Here is a 20,172-nt window from a genome sequence, read left to right as displayed (position 1 = left end):
ATGTGCGTGTGTGTGGTGCAGTGTGCCTGAGCACTGGATGTTATCTGACACAATGTTTATTAGAGCTTGGAGACATTCTCAGCTTGTCCAAGAGGTATCCTTGGCCACAGGGTCATTAGAACGGCGGGATGATGTGTGTGTTTATCTCCGAGGTGACAGCATCACGGCCTTGCTCCATGCTTATATAGACACACATACTGCAACTCCCACAGACAGAATCTAAAATCCTCTCGACAACACAACCATACTGGTCCTCTCTGTTTTACAGTTCTAGGATTCTCTATTTCTCTCTTTGAGACACCAAGAACAAAATCGACAATCTAAACGGGTCCTCTCGTTTATATCTTTTATATTTTAGAAATATCTATTTCACTCAGAAACTAAACACTAAATTGATACAAAATGTTGCCTGCAACTTTCAAACTGTGCGCTGGCATCTCCTACAGACATACGAGGAACATGACAGGTTAGTGAGAGACAGTTTGTGAATGATTCTCTAGGGTTTCATAGCCCTGTAGCCCTGTGGCCATGGTATGGTCTGAAACTGTAATTTTCAGTTGTGGATCGTTAGCTAATAAAAAATGGTATTTAATAATTTGGTTTAGCAATAATATTTAAAAAAAAAAATATGGTACTAAAAATGTTCTAATTGTACTGACTTTTGTACTAACAATTTTATGTATTGTAGATTCCTCTACTGCTTTTTATAACACTGTTCTTATCTACTTTTTCTCCCATTCTCCTTGTCCCAGGTTTGAGGAAGAATGCGATGGTGGCCATTCACCATGAGTTGAACATGCTAGCAGGCCCCAACCCTAGCAGCTGGATCAGCCATGTCCGCCGCAGGAGCTCACTGCTCAGTAAGTCCACACCCTCCACTCAGAACACACTTTTTACTTGTTTTTCTTTCTTTCATTCACAAATACCCAAAATGGAAGTCTATTCTAACTCTACTTATAATGTCTGTCTGTGCTGTGCTCCAGGCTCGCGGATCGAGGAGGAGCAGGGCTACAATGAGGCGGAGGTGTCATATGTGAAGCAGGGAGAGGAGGCGCTGCAGAAGTCTATCAGCATCCTCGGCGATCAGGATGGATGGACCACTGAGATCATTGCTGTGAGTATAGAGATATAGTGCCAAAGACAGGAGGGCGGGCACACTGAAATTCCCTTCTTCACCTATTCAATGTAGTAATTACAGACGTTTATCTTTTTGGAATTGCAATATAAAAGGTTGTTGTTTAAGGTTGTTGTTTATTCTTGCAGTTCTATGAGTTTTAATTATCTGGTCCCATGATCCCAGGCGAATGGAGACAAGGTGCTGAGTAAGGTGTTACCTGACGTGGGGAAGGTGTTTAAGCTGGAGGTGCTGTTGGACCAGCGCTCTGATAACCTCTATGGGGAGCTGGTGGGCAACATGGAGCAGATGGGAGACTGGAACCCTAACGTCAAAGAGGTCAAGGTGGGACAATCAACTTTATAAACATGGCATTGTAAGTCGCTTGGATAAAAGGTTCTGCTAAATCGCATATATAATGCAACAACAATACAAAACATTAAGAGGAATTGGCTCATGTGTATACAGATTGCATGGATTGACTAGAAGTCTTATACTCTGGGTTGTTTTGTTCAATGTAAGAGCCCCAATGTGCATTTTCACATTGAAGAATATACAGAGGTTTTTGACTCTCTCCTCTCCTTTTCTCTCTCTCTTCCTCCATTTTTCTTCCTGTCCTCCCCCCTTTAGATCCTCCAGAAGATAGGTCAGGAGACCATGGTGACCCACGAGGTGTCGGGACCCACGCCTGGTAACGTGGTGGGGCCGCGGGACTTCGTTAGTGTTCGCTGTGCCAAGCGCCGGGGGTCCACGTGCTTCCTTGCCGGCATGTCCACTCAGCACCCCACCATGCCTGAACAGAGGGGAGTTGTTAGGTAGGCTAATTTAGACTCAAGGGATGGATGGAAAGGTGGATGGATGGAGGCTATAACTCACTAACAATACACCATATAAAACAATTATTTTAATATTGTGTTGGACTCCAACATATGCTAACATGAATGTTCTACACTATTGTTGACTTTTTCAGGGCAGAGAACGGACCAACATGTATAGTGATGCGGCCCAGTGCCGATGACCCCAACAAGACCAAGTTCACCTGGTTGTTAAGCATAGATTTAAAGGTATGGAGGCCATTAACCTGCATCTTATCACTAGGGTCAGACAGATACAACTGTAGCTATCTGGTTTGACACCCTCTGCAAAAAGCATTTTCATAATTTTACATTTGACATTTTAGTAATTTAGCAGATGCTCTTATCCAGAGTGACTTACAGTTAGTGCATTCATCTTAGCTAGGTGGGACAACCACATATCCCAGGCATAGAAAGTCAATTTTCATCAATAATGTAGAGTAGAGTGCGAGTGCTGGCGGGGAGCAGCCCTCCCGTAGGGGTGGGAGGGCCAAGAGACCTGAGGTAGCAGAACGGAGTCCTCAGGTTGGGGTGTAGGGTTTAAGCATATCCTGAAGGTAGGGAGGGGCAGTTCCTCTTGCAGTTCTGTAGGTAAGCACCATGGTCTTGTAGTGGATGCAAGCTTCGACTGGAAGCTAGTGGAGTGTGAGGAGAGGCGTGGTGACATGAGAGAACTTGGGATGGTTGAAAACCAGGCGGGCTGCAGTGTTCTGGATAAGTTGCAGGGGTTTGATGGCACAAGCGGGGAGCCCGGGCAACAGCGAGTTGCAGTAGTCCAGAGGGGAGAGGACACGTGCCTGGATTATGACCTCCGCCACTTTCTGTGTGAGGTAGGGTTGTACTCTACGGATGTTGTAGAGCATGCACCTACAGGAGCGGGTCACTGCTTTGATATTTGCAGAGAATGACAGGCTATTGTCCAGGGTCACACTAAGGTTCTTTACACTCTGGGAGGGCAACACTGTGGAGTGGTCAACTGTGATAGAGAGGTCTTTGAGCGGGCAGGCCTTCCCTGGGAGGAAGAGCAGTTCCGTCTTGTCGAGGTTGAGCTTGAGGTGGTGGGCCGACATCCAAGTTGAGATATCTGCCAGGCATGCAGTGATGTGTGTCGCCACCTGGGTGTCAGAAGGGGGGAAGGAGAAAAGTAGTTAAGTGTCATCCACATAGCAATGACAGTAGAGTCCATGTGAGGATATGACGTAGCCTAGTGACTTGGTGTATAGAGAGAAGAGGGCCTAGAACCGAGCCCTTGGGGACACCAGTAGTGACACAGACACAGATCCTCTCCACGTCACCTGGTAGGAGAGACCTGTCAGGTAGGATGCAATATTAGAATGTGCAGAGACGACCAGCCCTGAGAGGGTGGAGAGGAGGATCTGATGGTTCACGGTGTTGAAGGCAACTGATAATCTAGGCGGGTGAGAACAGAGGATAGAGAGAAAGCTTTGTCAGTGTGGAGAGCCTCCGTGACACAGAGAAGAGCAGTCTCGGTTTAGCGACTCGTCTTGAAGCCTAACTGGTTAGGGTCAAGAAGATCAGAAGATCCTTTCTGGAACTAATGGACCCATATATATTGTTTGGCCTTTAATCATAATGAGTGATTTCTGTTAAATGTGATACACCTGTGTTGTTATAATCAGATGCTACTGATTACTGCCTAAGGTTGTGGTTGATGATGGTTGCATTGAGGACACTTAATTGTTGTTTCTTATCATGTTCTCTCTTCCTGTTTCACCCTGTCTCGCTCTCTCACAGGGTTGGATCCCAAAGACCATCATAAACAAAGTACTCTCTCAGACGCAGGTGGACTTTGCCAACCACCTAAGGCAAAGGATGGCCGATAACAGTGTTTCCAAGGAGATGGCACCAGCATGCTGACACACCATGCCCTTTGACCTTTCGATTAGTGTGTACACCAATGGCAGGCCACCAAATGGACAGCTCCGTCCAATCATCTTTGCCACTTTCTCCATCAAAGGCACTCCAAGAGAATCAAATTCTAACTACTCTCTTGAGTTCTTAGGACAGAATTTCAGTACAATTGAGTGAAACCTTCTTCTTTTGAACTCTGGATGTATTAGCAGTCTAAAGTGGCTTACTCTCCTCATGTCCTTTCCTTCTCTCCTATACACCTAACCTGTTCACACACCAGTCCAGATGAAGGGGAGAGACTAGGGCTGCATTTACACAGGCAGCCCAATTCGGATATTTTCCCTTCTAATTGGTCTTTTGACCAATCACATCAGATCTTTTCATATCAGCTATTTTTCAGAGCTGATCTGATTGGTCAAAAGACCAGTTTGTGAAAAGAAAGATCAGAATGTGTCTGCCTGTGTAATCATAGCCCTAGGAGAGGATACTTAAGACTAGATGCAACCTGTGAGCCCGCTTCACACACCTTCTTCTCAAAACATACACACATTCCCACAAGTCTGTATAGTGTCTCTACGGCACAATAACCACCCAAGTCACTTTTTATCCAGCCATGGCACTGGTAATTACATTGTCATTGCACTCTCAATGTGAAATGTGCACTTTTATTTTAATATTATATTTATTGTAGAACAATGTCATTGCATTACACTGTGTTAGGATGACTGCCAAGTGAATAAATGATTTCATCATCATTCAAATTTACAAGGATTATTCTTCTATTACTATCTCGCTTGACAAAATGTGGAAAAGCACTTACAAATAAAACATTTTAGGCATACCACTCAAACATGATCAATACTTATATATCGTCAGTCATTAAAATCATTTAATATGCCGCAACTGAAAAATACCAAATTATTACACATCTGAACACAAAACTAATACAACCAAATATGACAAGAACATCACAGAAAAACTCAAACAAGCGAACCGTCTCAAGTCCTCACAATCATTACGTAAATATTCCATTTCAACTGAGGAGAGGAATTCAAAAGGTATTTTTTAACCACAAAGTTTAGTTCATAAAATATTTTCCTGTCTTCGATGGATTTGGCTGTTGTGTTTGCCAGGGCAAGCAGGTGTTTGACCATTCACATGTGTGTGAAGGACTCTACAGCACTGTGAGCCTTGGCCTGGGCCTGCAGTACATTCCCCGGGATGAAGTCAACAGCACAACTCACGCCAAAGGGGAAGTCTGCCCTCTGTTATTGTCCTTGTAACATTTTCCTATGATTTATAGTTGTAATTGTTCCAGAAAGTTCTGTACTTTTCTAGGATATGGTGTGCGCTCTGAGGGAAAATGGGTTTCAGGGGTGAAAAAGGGGGGGGGTCATATTTGTCAGAGAGACAGGCTTTTTTTTTTATAGAAGTCAGCGTCTTCTAGGATTACAGATGCACACGTCACAGCACAGCATGCCGCACTTGCCTAAATCAAAATCTTTGAGAGTAAGGCCGACAAAATAATTTCATTTGGATGAAGACATACATTTTATTGGTAAAGGAAATGTTCCGAATTTGAGTAACAGCTAACATTGAGGTAATGAGCTAAATCGGACATGAGCATTACAGAGCAGTGACTGTCAGTGGAGGCTGCTGAAGAGAGGGCGGCTCATAATAATGGCTGGAACTGAGCAAATGGAATGGCATTAAACACATGAAAACCATGTGTTTGATGGACAGTATTTCATACCATTCCACTAATTCCACTCCAGCCATTACCACTTGCCCGTACTCCCCAATAAAGGTGCCAACAACCTCCTGTGGTGACTGTCATAACTAACATTGGTATATTCTTGGCAGCTGTTTAAAGTATAAATTGTAAACATTTTAACCTACACTTCTTAGGCAATTAAACTCATAGCAACAACGTTGGCTGTTGCATACAGATTATTTGAGGATTGTAAATAGTTAAGAGGGTGGGTTTCTGTTATGGACAAAATAAATGTATTGGAACTGTGTTCTGAGGCATAATAATTGAAGTTTGCATGAAATCCTTTACAGTAGAATACATGTTTAAGGCACTCCAAGGCCTTGGTCTATACCTAATACATGGGAAGAGAATAAGAGACACTATCACAAACATATGTTAAGGGTAAAGGGGGAAGGGAATATACAACCTCAAAATACAGCCATAAAGTGAAGATAAGTGAAGTAACCAAACAAAATAGACAAAACAAACAATCGAAATATCAAATACAATACTTGACCAAGATGACAACCATGGTTCAATTCCCTCTTTTGAAAATACATAAACTATGTCCTCGACTGCAATATAGTCCTCATGCCCCAGATCCGCTCTGTGGCCGCCAGGCCGGCTAACCCTGATGCTGGATGGGATGGAGAGCACCAGTCTAACTACCTACTGTACGTCACCCCAGCCCACACATGTTCTACCACAATGATGTCAAAGGTTTACATAGGTGGTGTGCCCAGGGGGATCTGGTCAGAGAGCTGTTATTTCTCAGAGTACATGTCCATGCCGAGCCCTGCGAGCTGACCACAGCCAGGGACAGCCAGTCACCAGGAATAACTGCTTTCCTACCAATAACTGCTTTCCTACCCCTACACCATTGGATAACTGTAAACACACTGGTGAACTAACCGCATGTAGCGCAAATCGTAATGTTTTGGCGCAATGTTAAACTTCTCATTTTACGTATTTTTTCCCCCTTCAAATTTAAAAGCGGAAGAGCATGTGAATGTGCAGTCAACCAATGAATAAAATGTGCCCTGGTCCAGGTGCTGGACAGTTTTGTGATTGGGTGTGGTTAACCTGACTCTAGATCTGTGCCAATGGGAAACCAATGCAGAGCGGTCAAATATGTCAGTTTGTGTTAAATGCCAGATGTCTCTATGGGGGTTTGAGGGATGGACCGTGAAGACATGAAATTAGAGTCATAAACGTGTTATTTTTCTACTTTGCGTCAACAAAGGTATAGAGTACAGTGAGTAAGTTCACATCATTCTGACCTCCTCTGACCTGTACAGCATCCGATCACAACCATGGCCTCAGCGCACACCTACACATACCATTTTTCAGGCCACTTTACAGGACAGGTGCATTGTGGTTATATACACGTGTTTATATTACCATAAACAGTTTACTATACCATCGATTTGCATTGTCCAGTACAATTAAGGTCCATTCTGGGAAATGTATCACTGGCTTTGCTTTAGCCATGACGTAATCGAAAAGGAACCGTCCAGCATAGGCAGTTTAGGCAGGGCAGGAAACCACAATTCCCAGAATCCACTTGAAGTTAACTGTAGAAAGGGGGAAGGGAAACTGAGATTGGAGGGAGTGAAACTGAGGTAAAAATAAACTGTATTAAACCATATTTAACTATTATATAGATAATCGCTGCTGTGAGATGAATGTTTAAGAAATAGAGAGAAATAAAACAAATCCGAAAATGTTTTGACAGTTTCCAGAAGGCGAGTAGTTAAACTAGTGGTTGGCTTGTGAAAAAATATGTAGCTTGCTAACTAGGCTAACTTAGCTTAGATTTAGAGTTCGCTAGCTAATGTTAGCTTGCTGGATGACAGTTCTTCAGAGCCACTGATGTTGACTGTCTTCTGAGCACAAATGTTATGCAACAAAAAAACGCATTCATGATGTAGATAGCTAGCCAGTGCTAACTGAATGTACAGTAAGTTAGACTAGCTAGCAGTAGCCTGTCAGCTCACGTAGCTAGCTTGCTAACGTACCGGTAGTTAGCTAATGTTCTCAGTTAAGTTACCGGTAACGTTAATCACGTTTCAGATTGTACATTGAAGTTTTTAGATTTTTTTTGTAGGCTGTGAGTGGGTCTTCGGTATCACGTTACCATTTGGTGAGCCTAGTTTGACAGCTTAATAACGGTTCTAGCTATGTACTGTAGCTAGCTAACGTTAGCTAATCATTCAATGAGTTTGGTTTGGATACTTTTTCCAAAGAATTTGAAATAGACAATTGATCAGTTTGTGTTCATTAATAATTATTATGCTTTTGACATTTTATTTGTGAGCAAGCTAGCTAGTTACCCACCTTATTTTTCTGCCCCAAATTGCAGATATCCATGACAACCAGTTTGACATAGCATGGCATGAGTGCCCCCTATTGGTTAGATCCTGTCAAGGAGAAGGCCCACTCCAACTCTGCAAGGCTTCAAGACTCGCCCCACCTGGGTTTGAACATTGTTACATCGTGGATGTGAGGTGCCAACATTGAGTGTCAAAGCAATGAAGCGGCTGGGAAAGAAAGAGGCCATACCAGACCAGCAGTGTCCATACCCAGCCCTGTAGCCCCTCTAATGGGGCAGGATGCACAACAATTGAATTCAATGAGATCAACCTGTTGACTCTAGTCTGGACCAAGAGAGAGGAAGGAAGGAGAAGTTTGAAAAGCAGTAGTTGTGGAAAGGGACACAACAGACAACATGAGGGTCTTCCCAATAGCACTTTTGGCCACCTTAGTCTGAGAAATTAGGCTTTAAAGAACAGGGATTACCCACTCACACATACATAGACTCACACACTCATGCCATGGAAGAGGACAGCGGTGTCACATCACACACGGAGGTAGGTATTTTAACCTTGAATAGTCTAACCTTTTGAAGTAGTTTAAACTGTGTGTAAACTATGTGATTAACAGTCGCATCAGCTGTATACAATGAAATGGAACAGTATCAGTCAACAGACATCAGTCAAGTTCCAAATCAACATTTTGACCTTATGGCCTGTTCTGTACACATGTTAACTGTATACTGTCTGCGTGATACCATCACAGGGTTAGACAATGTGGGTGTGGTGGTATTCAATCAGATTGCACCATGAGACTTGCTGCACTAACAGATCTATTTGCCTGAAGGTACAACCTTATAGTACTGTAGACACATCCATTAGACAGTTTTTCTGACTATTGACCGTGAAATGTGTGGTGCTTAGCTGAATTTCCATCTCTCCCTCCTGTTTTTAATCCCCATTGTGTTAGTGAGTGGAGGAGGAAGTAATGAAGCAGCTTCCCCTCCAAAGTGTTCACATGGGGAAATAAAAGGTTTCCACCACAAAGTAGCCTAACAGTTCTCTTTCTCTGCTGTGTCTGCACTGGCACTGTACCATCCTGCCAGGGGTGGATTCATTATTTGGATTCTGTTGCAAAACGTTTGGTCTCTGTTTTGCAACGGAATCCATTTACTATAGGAACCAAATGGACACAAACGGAACGAAATGGGGAGGGACCTACCAGAATCTGTCCAATAGAGAAACTCGTTTTCGTAGCAAAACGTTTTCGGTTTGGAGTAAACGTTTTAAGTCGCAAAACATTTAGCAACCGACCAAACGTTTTGCAACGGAATCAGACTAATAAATACACCCCAGGTCAGGTGAGGGGGCAACCACCTGATCCTTAGCTGCATCTCATTCCACAGAGATGTTCCTGCCCCCTTTCTTCCTGTTCTTACATGCTACCCTGGCTGTGTCTGATGATGCCTCTCGGTCTGTCCCCCTCCTCTCAGGGTCTGAATGGTGTGTCCCATGAATGTAAAGAGACAGAGGAGCTAACCAATGGCCACTCTAACCACAAACCTGTGAGTACAACAACCAACCATAGGTTCCCTTTCAGAGATGTTTGTTTAAACATTTTTATTAAGCAGGAATTTCTGTATACCTCTTCTGTTATCATTAGTATAGACTGGTAGCTTGTTGGTCCTGCTGTTCTATGTTGCATTGTGCAGTGGTGGAAAAAGTACCCAATTGTCATACTTGAGTAAAAGTAAAGATACCTTAATAGAAAATGACTCAAGTGAAAGTCACCCAGTAAAATACTACTTGAGTAAAAGTCTAAAAGTACTTGGCTTTAAATATACTTAAGTATCAAAAGTAAATGTAATTTCTAAAATATACTGAAGAATCAGAAGTGAAAGTAAGCATTAAATCATTTCAAATTTCTTATATTAAGCAAACCAGACAGCACCATTTTCTTGTTTTTTATTTATTTACGGATAGCCAGGGGCACACTCCACCACTCAGATATAATTTACAAACAACGCATTTGTGTTTAGTGAGTCCGCCAGATAGGAGGCAATAGGTATGACCAGGGATGTTTTCTTGAGAAGTGCGTGAATTGGACCTTTTTCCTGTCCTGCCAAGCACTCAAAATGTAACGAGTATTTTTGATGTCAGGGAAAATGAATAGAGTAAAAAGTATATTGTTTTCTTTAGGAATGTAGTGAAGTGAAAGTAAAAGTTGTAAAAAAATAATAATAGCAAAGTAAAGTATAGATACCCCAAAAGAATGACTTTAGTACTTTTAAGTATTTTTACCTAAGTACTTTCCACCACTGGCATTGTGTAACCTGTTGTGTTTCTGTATTCCCAGGTGATTAATGGACTGACTCCAGGTCATAGTGTCAAAGAGCACGCCAATGGCAGTTCACTGCTCAAGTCTCTGCCAGTGAGTTGCTCTATACTGGACCTCATGTCAAAGACATTACAGGAAAGGGAACTGACCCCACTGTTCTTTTCTTTTTTAAATGGTGTGTTTACAGATACACTGAGTATACCAAACATTAGGAAAACCTTCCTAATATTTAGTTGCACCCCCTGCTTTTGCCTTCAGAACAGACTAATTTCGTCGGGGCTTAGACTATAAGGTGTCTAAAGCGTTCCATAGACATGCTGGCCCATGTTGACTCCAATGCTTTCCACAGTTGTCAAGTTCGCTGGATGTCCTTTGGCTGTTGGACCATTCTTGATACACACGGGGAAACAGTTCAGCGTGAAAAACCCAGCAGCGTTGCAGTTCTTGACACAAACTGGTGCACCTGGCACCTACTACCATACCCTGTTCAAAGGCACTTAAATCTTTTGTCTTGCCCATTCACCCTCTGAATGGCACACATACACATTCCATGTTTCAATTGTCTCAAGGCTTAAAAAAATCCTTCTTTATCCTGTCCCCCCCCTTCATGATTTGAAGTGGATTTAACAAGTCGGTAATGGATCATAGCTTTCATCTGCATTCACCTAGTCAGTCTATGTCATGGAAGGAGTGGGTGTCCTTAATGTTTTTGTGATTTGTCTAGATTTCAGCTCTGAAGCAGAATGGCCTTCTGCAGTCCCTGGCTACAGGGGGAGATCAACCCAAGACTGAAGGTAAGACACAATACACTCACAGTGGCCCCTCTTCCCAAAGGAACAACCATGTATCCTAGCTACCAGGCAACCCTAGCAGCCCCCCCCCCCCCCCCAGTCGGCTATGGGAGGGTGAAGGGATGAAGAAGAGGAGGAGGGGCAGGGTATGAAATGAGGGTGTCATGGCGTAGAGGGGGAGAAGGTGTCGTTCAGATTGAAAATTAACTGGAGAGGTGGTGGGACCAAAGCACCATGACTGAACGATTATTCCTCACGTGTGTGCGTGTGTGTGTGTGTGTGTGTGTGTGTGTGTGTGTGTGTGTGATGGATTTGTTTCTCAACAGTGTGTATGTGTGTGTTTGCAGAGGAGAGTGCGGAGGTGGAGCAGGCTCGAGAGGAGTGGGAGGCTCTAGAGAGTATCCAACCAGGTGAGTTGTTGTTAGGAGCAACATCTACCTATTCCCTGGCTGCCTGAAAGCTGTGATGTATTACTCCTCCATTCTGAGTTGTATACGAATCTGTTGAAGTGTGTTATTGTCCTGTGTGTCTCCAGTGGTCAGTGAGGAGTCCAGTCCTACTCCTCTCATCTCCTTTAATGAGGCGTTGCAGCACTTCCAGACCACAGACCTTGGCGAGGTGCTGGTAAGAATGTGGGTCTTTCTGTGTCTGGGGGTTTTAGGACTGCATTGTAGAGTCTCACTCTCATCATTACGAAAAAAAATGTCAGTTTGCTTTTTGTCCCTTATCTCTCTGTAGAAGAACATCCAGCCCACCATCCGTAGAACGGGTGTGGCCGCTATCACACACTTCCTGTTCGGCCCGCCGCGAATTCACCGAGAACTACTGGAGGAGAGGGACCTGGTCTTCGCCATCGCACAGTGTAAGTGTGTGTGTTTGAATGAGAGAGCGGGAGAGACGTTTTGCAGACGATAAGAGGCTGATTGTGTGTGTGTGTTCCTCTCTGTAGGTTCTTTGGATAACAGTCAGGCTGTACACATGCGTGTTCTACAGACCATCTATAAGAGGCTGACAGGCAGCAAGCAGGACTGTCCTCGGTTCGGCACCCACTGGGAGAATGTGGGCTTTCAAGGTGAGAGACGTCTTCTGCATCTATACTTCATTAGATGCCGCTCTCACACTGAGATGAAAAGTGTGATAAGATTATATTGCTATGAAGAAATGAACAAAACACTGAAATGATGAGTGTCTGTGTGTAGGTACGGACCCAGCCACAGACCTGCGTGGTACAGGTTTCCTGGGGCTGATGCACACCCTGTACCTGGTGATGGACCCTGAGACTCTGCCTCTAGCCAGAGACATCTACAAGCTGTCCCAACACCCTACACAGGTACATACACACACACACACACACACACACACACACACACACACACACACACACACACACTGGCCACAAACTATTCAGATTAAGGCAAGTAGGGACATCTGTGTAATGTGTGCCTGGCTACTTGAATAGTCTTTCTATTTACATATCCCATTTGGTTTCTACTCTTTCTGCCTAATCTTTCTCCAGAACTTTCCGTTCTGTGTGATGTCCATCAACATGACCCGTATCGCCCTGCATGCACTCAGAGAAGAGGCCCTCTCCAAGTAAGTGTCCTGCATTGCTGCTCTACGACAGACAGACACATTGGCTTGACAGAAACTCACAAGAGCCTAGTCACTTGCTTACAAGATGTCCTCACTTTTGTGTGTGTGGTCTTCCAGGGAGTGTAACCGTCGACAGCAGGTAGTGGGTGTGTTGAATGAGTTCTATGTTGCCACGTTCCTGCACCTCTACCAGCTTTGGAAGAGCCAGCAGAAGACTATCTCTGACTCTGGCTTTGTCCTCAAAGGTAACTCTCTGTGTTTTTACCCAAGGCTTAACAAAGCCCAGTTGTTTCAGTATCATGTCATTATTAACAACATCCCTTTGTAACACAATCACATCCTTGACATCCACTGTGTCTCTGCTCCCCTCCAGAAGTGGAGCTGTTTGCCAAAAAGAACCCCAAGCAGATGCTGCGTCGGCTTGACGTCTTCCTGAGGGAGAGAAAGTCGGGCGGCGCCCCCCGGGCCTCCCCAGACCCCACGGCCCAGCAACCCTCACCCTGCCTGGGGGAGAGAGGGGCCAGGTCTGAGGGAACCAGGGGCAAGGAGATGCACTTCACTGGAGTGTGTGAGCTGACCCCAGACATGGAGGGAGAGGCCAGGCTCATCTGAGACATAGGGAGAGATAGACTGAGAGTGAAAAGGACTATGTGAGTACAGCTAGACTAGTCTGAGCTGGAAAGAGAGAGTGTGTGTCTGTTTGTGTGTGTGTGTGTGAGACAGAAAGAGAATGAGGACCCCACCAAACCCTGACCCCACTACTTTGTGGTACATACCCATTGATGCTTTAAAGCTGCTCTCAGATCATTTTGAATGGGATCCCTTTTCTCCCAACAGAAGTACATGGCGTGGCGGTTAGATAACACTAAATCACAGACATGGGACTGATGGATGAATAGAAGATGTCATTAAAGAGGACGAGAGAGTGAATGAAATATTAGCGTTTTCTCTGGGTCTAGTGCAGGGACAGGCAATTTTACCATACAAGGACGCACCTGATTCTTCTACTAATCATCCAATCATAGTCTTTAATCAAGGCGTTGATAAGTCGAATCAGGTGTGTTTCAGCTTGGCTGGAGCCAAAGCCTGCAGAGTAAGAATGCCCACCCTTGGTTTATTGAATAGCTGCCAAGCCCCAGGGCACCGATCTGTCTATACGGCCCTAGTAGAGATCTGGAAAGCCATAGTGTGTATGTCTGTTTTCTACTGTCAGCAGAACCAAGCCTGGGTGTGTTTGTGTGTGCGTGCTGGGTATGGAGGTAAAGGTCTGTGTTGGCTATAGGGAGTTGGAACAGTGAGTAATGTGTTTGTGTGTGTAGTCAGGCTTATGTGTGTGGTGGGTCTGTGGGCTCCGATGGTTATTGTCTCCATCTCCCAGTGCAGGTTGAATAGGCCCAGAGCCCCCCTATTGTATGGGGGATATATTTTTTAATAATTTAAAAACTATTTTAGTCCTTTCCAAAGGGATAGCTGTCATGACAATAGATGAGATTATACTGTATATGAAATGATATTATATGGATATAGTACTTGATGGTATTTATAAAAGTGAGAGGAACTTAATATGCTAAGAAACTCAGGATGAGGGTTAGAATTGTTAAGCCCAGTTCAAATACATAATGAGACGCGAAGCAACTGTCTTTAAGGTGAACTCAGCGAAATTACATTGCCACGTGCAGCAACGACTTCAAGACTTCAAGACTTCGCTCTCACCACCGCCACGATCTGCGCATGCGCACAGGTTCGCTTCAGGTGTGTGGCTGCCACAGGACCAAAACAACGGAGAAATTGAGCCTCATTGCGTCAAGTTGTTGCGGAAATTTACCCACTATGCTGTTTACTTTCTGCATCTACGTCATACCGCTGAGTACCTTTTAAGGAGTTTTAGAACTAAGTTTGTTTGATATGAACGGTGTCGTTTTAGAACGTCTCAGGTCGTCGGCTGCAGTTTCCAAGATTCTATGTTACATGTCAAAGCTTTAGACAAAAATCAGAGAAAAGTGCGCTAACGTTCTGTGTTCAGACAATTAGCTAGTTTTGTTGCTGCACGTAGCTAGCCTTGCTTGCTTATACAGTATTTATCTGACAAGTCATAAAGTGTACCCTGTATTTGGTGCATGTATTTTAGGACACTCGTTTGCTACAAGTGGCAACTTCGTTTCAAAGTTTCATCACGTCATTATAAAGAGGCACTGTTACTGTGGAAAAGGTGTCGACTGCGCTTCTCGTCTTGATCTGATTGTCCCTTTCGTCAGCTGTTGTACAACGTTCTAAAATTAGCTACTTGTTATCTCGTCTCATGTCGGCTGTTGTATCTGAACTGGGATTTAGCCTTCGTCTCAAATATAATGTTTTAGTAGTCCCTATATAATGTTCTACTTTCGATCATATGCCCTGTGTTTCTCTGGTCAAAAGTAGTGTATTGCATAATAAAAAATGGTTTCATTTGAGATGAGCATTTAGACAGGTCAGTCAAGCCAACAGTTGACTAGCCATGGAGTAGCAGAGTGTGTTTGGTGGGCTGGTTTAGTCAGACTAGTGATTGAAGTCTGCTGGAAGCTTTCTACATACATTCCGTTATAGAGCATCCAACTGGAGTTGTTTGACCAGTGCAATCGTCTGTGGGTTATCTGGCTAAATGGATAGTGCACACAAATTACACATTTAGCTAATCTCATGGATATCTAGAATGAGCTAAAGGTTAGGGTGTCCGTAGACAACGTGGTATTGTTATGATGAGAAACATTTGGGAGGATTTACTCCTTTTAAATGATATGCTGATAGTGATGATAACAGTGAAGGGTGTCTCTAAGAAGGTGTACCGTATGCAATCCCAATTCTGTCATGGATAATCAGTAATAATAGTGTTGTATGATGAGGGGAATCCTTCCTTATTTCAGGGTGTGTGTGCTTGTGTTTGTGGGGAATGGTACAGTATGGCAGGGGAGCATAGCTCTGCAGTCTCAATCAGTAGCATGTTCAGGTAGCACTAGTACTGTAGCATCCGATAGCATCCTTGTTGTTTTACCTTCCTTATAGAATTTGTTGCTCTTGGTCATGTCTCATTTACAGTCTTTGGTGTCAGTGAGTGTTCAAGCTGTTACTATAGGACATTCACCCCCCCCCCCCCCCTTCTACAAGAGACACACACATCTCATTAGTGGAGCTACTCAGTGGATGAATGTTTTTGAGGTACTTGTAGATCTTCGGTAGCTTGTTCTTAAATATGATATTTGTCTTCTGCTCTGAAAGCAGAACAAGTAGGAGGGGGTCAATTGAACCATACTGTAGAATTACAGTGATGTCATTCTGTGAGTAGGATGCTGCTTGTGTTCCAGATGGTTCTATTGTGTCTGCTCGCCCAGAGGATGTCATGTTACCCTCTAAGGGAAGCCTATAAAATTGGATGTATCACTGTGTCAGGGGTTATCTCCTTTGAGGTAACACAAAACCATTCAACTCATTCTAAAGTATACACATTATATAAACATCTATAAACGTGGACATTATCAGCTCCTATACATAGCCTACCTTGTTTTATTGGGTTATTTCCAAGCACATTACCCCTTATTTTAAAAAAAAAAAAGAAGAAAAAAAAGGAATTTGTGCTCATTATTTTGCCAAGCGTATGTGTTTTTTTTTTTTCAGCAAAATTTGCACTCTTCTAGAATGTTGGAGGTGTGTACAGTGTGAGTGTTGCTAGGTGGCTGAATATTATGCCTTGTCTGTGTTGTGTTTTCAAACCTGCTTAAAGGAACAGGGCTCTACTCAATATCTCTTTGTAGCCATAATCTCATCATAGCCCTCTTTAATCTGAAATAATGGACTAAAGTCAATTTTATATATTTTTTATTTATTTAAAAAGGCAAGTCAGTTAAGAACAAATTCTTATTTACAATGGCAGCCTACCGGGGAACAGTGGGTTAACTGCCTTGTTCAGGGGCAGAACAACAGATTTTTACCTTGTCGGCTCGGGGATTCGATCCAGAAACCTTTCGGTTACTGGCCCAGCGCTCTAACCACTAGGCTACCTGCCACCCCGTCAATAATTTAACTGAACCTGCATTTCAGATCGTGAAGATACACATAAAGTTGTTATTTTTTGTTTTATTTTAGCAGAGGGACTTGTTTCAGTTCAGTGTGTGAATCAGGAAGTTTGTACAGAAGGTGATTGTAACTATATGATTGTCAGTAGGGCGTTCTATTGAAACACATTGCTTACCTCAAGACTTCAGACAGATCTTCTCTTTCTCTTCTTTGAATGTCTGTTAAGGACAATGGCTTCTCACTTCATATAATGGCAGATTGTATCTTTTCTCTTTCCTTAGTTATACACACTCCCTCATACACAGCTTGGATGTCAAATGGCATGTATATTCCACACCTGAAACACTAGTGAACTAACACTGAAGCTGGTAGGTCTATGTACTTTATTTCAAATGACACAGGCTTACTATAGGCCCAACCACATGCTTAGATCCACATAGAGTGGATCTGCAGTCAAGCTGAAAAAAAGCTAATGGATTTTTGAACAATCATTACTGATGTTGACAATGTTAATGATAAGCTAATTTACTTGTCGCTTCGACTGTATCCACTTTCTTGTGTGTATTAGTGATTGTTCCCACCTTTGACCATGTCAGGAAAAAACCTGAGAAATAACAATGATATTAGTTTCTGATCGTACGGAAGAATTGTGCTTCTCCAAATTTGATTTGCAGTCCTAAATCAAGGTTTGGCTTGAAATTTGCACCAGTTATGTCATATTTTGTTTTCAACAGTTAGATCTCAGTTCAAAACCAAGAGAAAATGGGTCTTAAGCAGGATGCAAAGTACTCTGAAATGAGTGGTCTGAATCTCTGCTTTGTCGACAACAAATCATTTCCTGAATCCCCTGCGCTTTAAATGAAGATGTTCTACTGTTGCTTTTGTCGTCTTTTTTCCCTGAAAGCATTTTATGACTGTACCTTAATTGTAGATGCCCTATTTTATAATGAGAGTTATTTCAGAAATATGTGCTGTTGTACAGTAAAATGTATGGAGAAACCTAAATAAATGCAATTGAAAACAGTTATTTGCTTTCTTTCTTTGTGCTGCGGTGATTATTCTTGTATTTGTATTTATTAAGGATCCCCATTTAGGGTTGCACATTTTGGGGAATATTCAGAGGTGGAAACTTTCTGTTTCTTAACGGGAATATATGGGAATTAATATTAATACCATTTATATGTAGATGTTTTTTTGCATCGGATATATTTACCATATCATATGGAGACAGAAACATAAACCTTTTACCTTTATAAGTTTACATAATTGCAAATGATTAAATCCTTCCAAAATAAATAAAATTATTTAAAAAATGGTTACGAATTTAACTTTAATTAAATGAGTTGACTCAACTAAAGCTTTGGTTGTCTTCCTCTCAGGCTTCCATGTCTTCTCCCTGGACCTCCTCAATATCCACCTCTTGAACATCAGACTTTGAGGCCTCATCTTCACTGTTACTTTCCAACCTTGTTGAGGATGGCTCGTCAGGCACAAAAGCCTAAAATTTGCCCGGATGGCCACCAATTTTTCAACCCTTGTATTGGTCAGCCTGTTGCGTGCTTTGGTGTGTGTGTTCCCAAACAAGGACCAGTTGCGCTCTGAGGCGGCTGATGTTGGTAGGATTTGGAGGATTATGGAGGCAACAGGAGAAGAGCCTCAGATCCACTGTCCCTTCCACCAAGTGGCTGATGAGATATGTTGGCACTACTGCCATATTGCATCTCCATCCCAAAGCCCTTGCTTGGAAGTGTACTTTGCCAGACTGGCAAGAACCTTGCCCTCATCCAGGCCAAGGATGCGAGACACGGTAGTGATGACACCATTGGCCTTGTTGATATCTGCACCAGACAGGATGCTCTTGCCAGCATACTTGGGGTCCAACATGTACACTGCGGCGTGTATGGGCTTCAGGCATAAGTCTTCACGCTTTTTTATGTATTTCAGAACTGCAGTTTCCTCTGCTTGGAGCAACAGTGAAGTGGGCAGGGCAGTGTGGATTTCTTCTCTTACATCTGCAAGCAGAGTCTGAACATCAGATAGGATGGCATTGTCTCCCTCAATCCGTGCAATTGCTACTGCTATAGGTTTCAGGTTGCTTACCACTCTCCCAAAATACATCATCTTGATGGGGCTGTCCATATCGACAGACTGTGATATGGCCATTTCTTGGAGAGACTCTTTCCCCTCCAGGAGACTCAAACATGATGACAACACCATCCCAACTGGTGTTGCTGGGCCGCTTCAATGTGGTGCTCTTATTCTTCTCACTTTACTTTGTGAGGTAGATTGCTGCTATAACTTGATGACCCTTCACATACCTAACCATTTCCTTGGCTCTCTTGTAGTGTATCCATTATTTTCAGCACAATGACGTCCTTGAGGAGCAGATTTAATGCATGAGCAGCACAGCCAATGGGTGTGATATGAGGGTAGGACTCTACTTTCGACCAAGCAGCCTTCATGTTCGTAGCATTGTTTGTCACCAGTGCAAATACCTTCTGTGGTCCAAGGTCATTGATGACTGCCTTCAGCTCATCTGCAATGTAGAGACCGGTGTGTCTGTTGTCCCTTGTGTCTGCACTCTTGTAGAATACTGGTAGAGTGGTGGAGATCATGTAGTTAATTATTCCTTGTCAACGAACATTCAACCACCCATCAGAGATGATTGCAATACAGTCTGCTTTCTCTATGATTTGCTTGACCTTCACTTGAACTCTGTTGAGCTCTGCATCCAGCAAATGAGTAGATAAAGCATGTCTGGTTGGAGGGGTGTATTGCTGGGCGAAGAACATTCAGAAATCTCTTCCAATACACATTGCCTGTGAGCAACTTTATGCACTTGGCCAGATGATTTTGCATCTTTGTTGCATTCTTCACATATGATTTGGCACAGTATTTGCAAATATACACAGCTTTTCCTTCTACATTAGCTGCAGTGAAATGTCTCCACACATCAAATAGTGCCAGTGGCATTTTCCTATAAAGATTAGAAAGAAATTAGTAAAAAAAAACAAATACAATTCCATGTACTGATAAATAGTTAAGCAGTTAGATTAAACATCTTTGTAAGATAAATGTTTTAAAATGACACATGTATGGAAACAGGTGAATTAACCTCTCTGGCGCAGGCGTTCCACTAGCGACCCACCTCGACAACATCTGGTGAAATTGCAGAGCGCCAAATTCAAAATTACAGAAATACTCATAATAAACATTCATAAAAGATACAAGTGTTATACATCGGTTTAAAGATTAATTTCTTGTTAATCCAGCCGCTGTGTCAGATTTTAAAAAAGCTTTACGGCGAAAGCATACCATGCAATTATCTGAGGACTGCGCCCCGCTTACAAAAGCATACAAACATTTTCAAGCCAAGTAGAGGAGTCACGAAAGTCAGAAATAGCGATAAAATGAATCACTTACCTTTGATGATCCTCATCTGGTTGCAGTCACAAGAGTCCCTGTTACACAATAAATGTTTGTTTTGTTCGATAAAGT

General features: G+C 42.9%; 2 protein-coding genes across 2 annotated transcripts; both read left to right on the top strand.

Moving 5' to 3' along the window:
• Positions 1 to 223: 223 nt before the first annotated feature.
• On the top strand, positions 224 to 4,595 carry star (steroidogenic acute regulatory protein). The gene is made up of 7 exons (XM_055920224.1): positions 224 to 466; positions 753 to 860; positions 984 to 1,114; positions 1,301 to 1,459; positions 1,745 to 1,929; positions 2,085 to 2,178; positions 3,724 to 4,595. The coding sequence occupies exons 1-7, from the start codon at positions 403 to 405 to the stop codon at positions 3,844 to 3,846; spliced, it is 864 nt and encodes a 287-aa protein (XP_055776199.1). The 5' UTR covers positions 224 to 402; the 3' UTR covers positions 3,847 to 4,595.
• Positions 4,596 to 7,151: 2,556 nt separating this feature from the next.
• On the top strand, positions 7,152 to 17,697 carry LOC129853809 (ELMO domain-containing protein 3-like). The gene is made up of 13 exons (XM_055920223.1): positions 7,152 to 7,215; positions 7,956 to 8,463; positions 9,399 to 9,470; positions 10,262 to 10,336; positions 10,968 to 11,037; positions 11,382 to 11,444; positions 11,570 to 11,658; positions 11,773 to 11,896; positions 11,984 to 12,106; positions 12,234 to 12,364; positions 12,551 to 12,627; positions 12,745 to 12,872; positions 13,001 to 17,697. Exons 2-13 carry the CDS (start codon positions 8,428 to 8,430, stop codon positions 13,237 to 13,239), a joined length of 1,227 nt encoding a protein of 408 aa, XP_055776198.1. The 5' UTR covers positions 7,152 to 7,215; positions 7,956 to 8,427; the 3' UTR covers positions 13,240 to 17,697.
• Positions 17,698 to 20,172: the final 2,475 nt, after the last annotated feature.

This window comes from Salvelinus fontinalis, chromosome 4 (assembly GCF_029448725.1).
Source record: "Salvelinus fontinalis isolate EN_2023a chromosome 4, ASM2944872v1, whole genome shotgun sequence".
Classification (NCBI taxonomy): Eukaryota; Metazoa; Chordata; class Actinopteri; order Salmoniformes; family Salmonidae; genus Salvelinus; species Salvelinus fontinalis.
Note: the sequence above shows the minus strand (reverse complement) of the source record. Positions and strands in the feature narration are given on the sequence as shown.

Excerpts from the sequence above, each read along its gene's own strand:
- star (XM_055920224.1), top strand. The coding sequence starts at position 403 with ATGTTGCCTGCAACTTTCAAACTGTGCGCTGGCATCTCCTACAGACAT. Across the intron at positions 1,930-2,084 it reads GAACAGAGGGGAGTTGTTAG|GGCAGAGAACGGACCAACAT; the intron begins GTAGGCTAATTT and ends TGACTTTTTCAG. Across the intron at positions 2,179-3,723 it reads TGTTAAGCATAGATTTAAAG|GGTTGGATCCCAAAGACCAT; the intron begins GTATGGAGGCCA and ends GCTCTCTCACAG.
- LOC129853809 (XM_055920223.1), top strand. The coding sequence starts at position 8,428 with ATGGAAGAGGACAGCGGTGTCACATCACACACGGAG. Across the intron at positions 11,659-11,772 it reads CAGACCTTGGCGAGGTGCTG|AAGAACATCCAGCCCACCAT; the intron begins GTAAGAATGTGG and ends ATCTCTCTGTAG. Across the intron at positions 12,873-13,000 it reads CTCTGGCTTTGTCCTCAAAG|AAGTGGAGCTGTTTGCCAAA; the intron begins GTAACTCTCTGT and ends GCTCCCCTCCAG.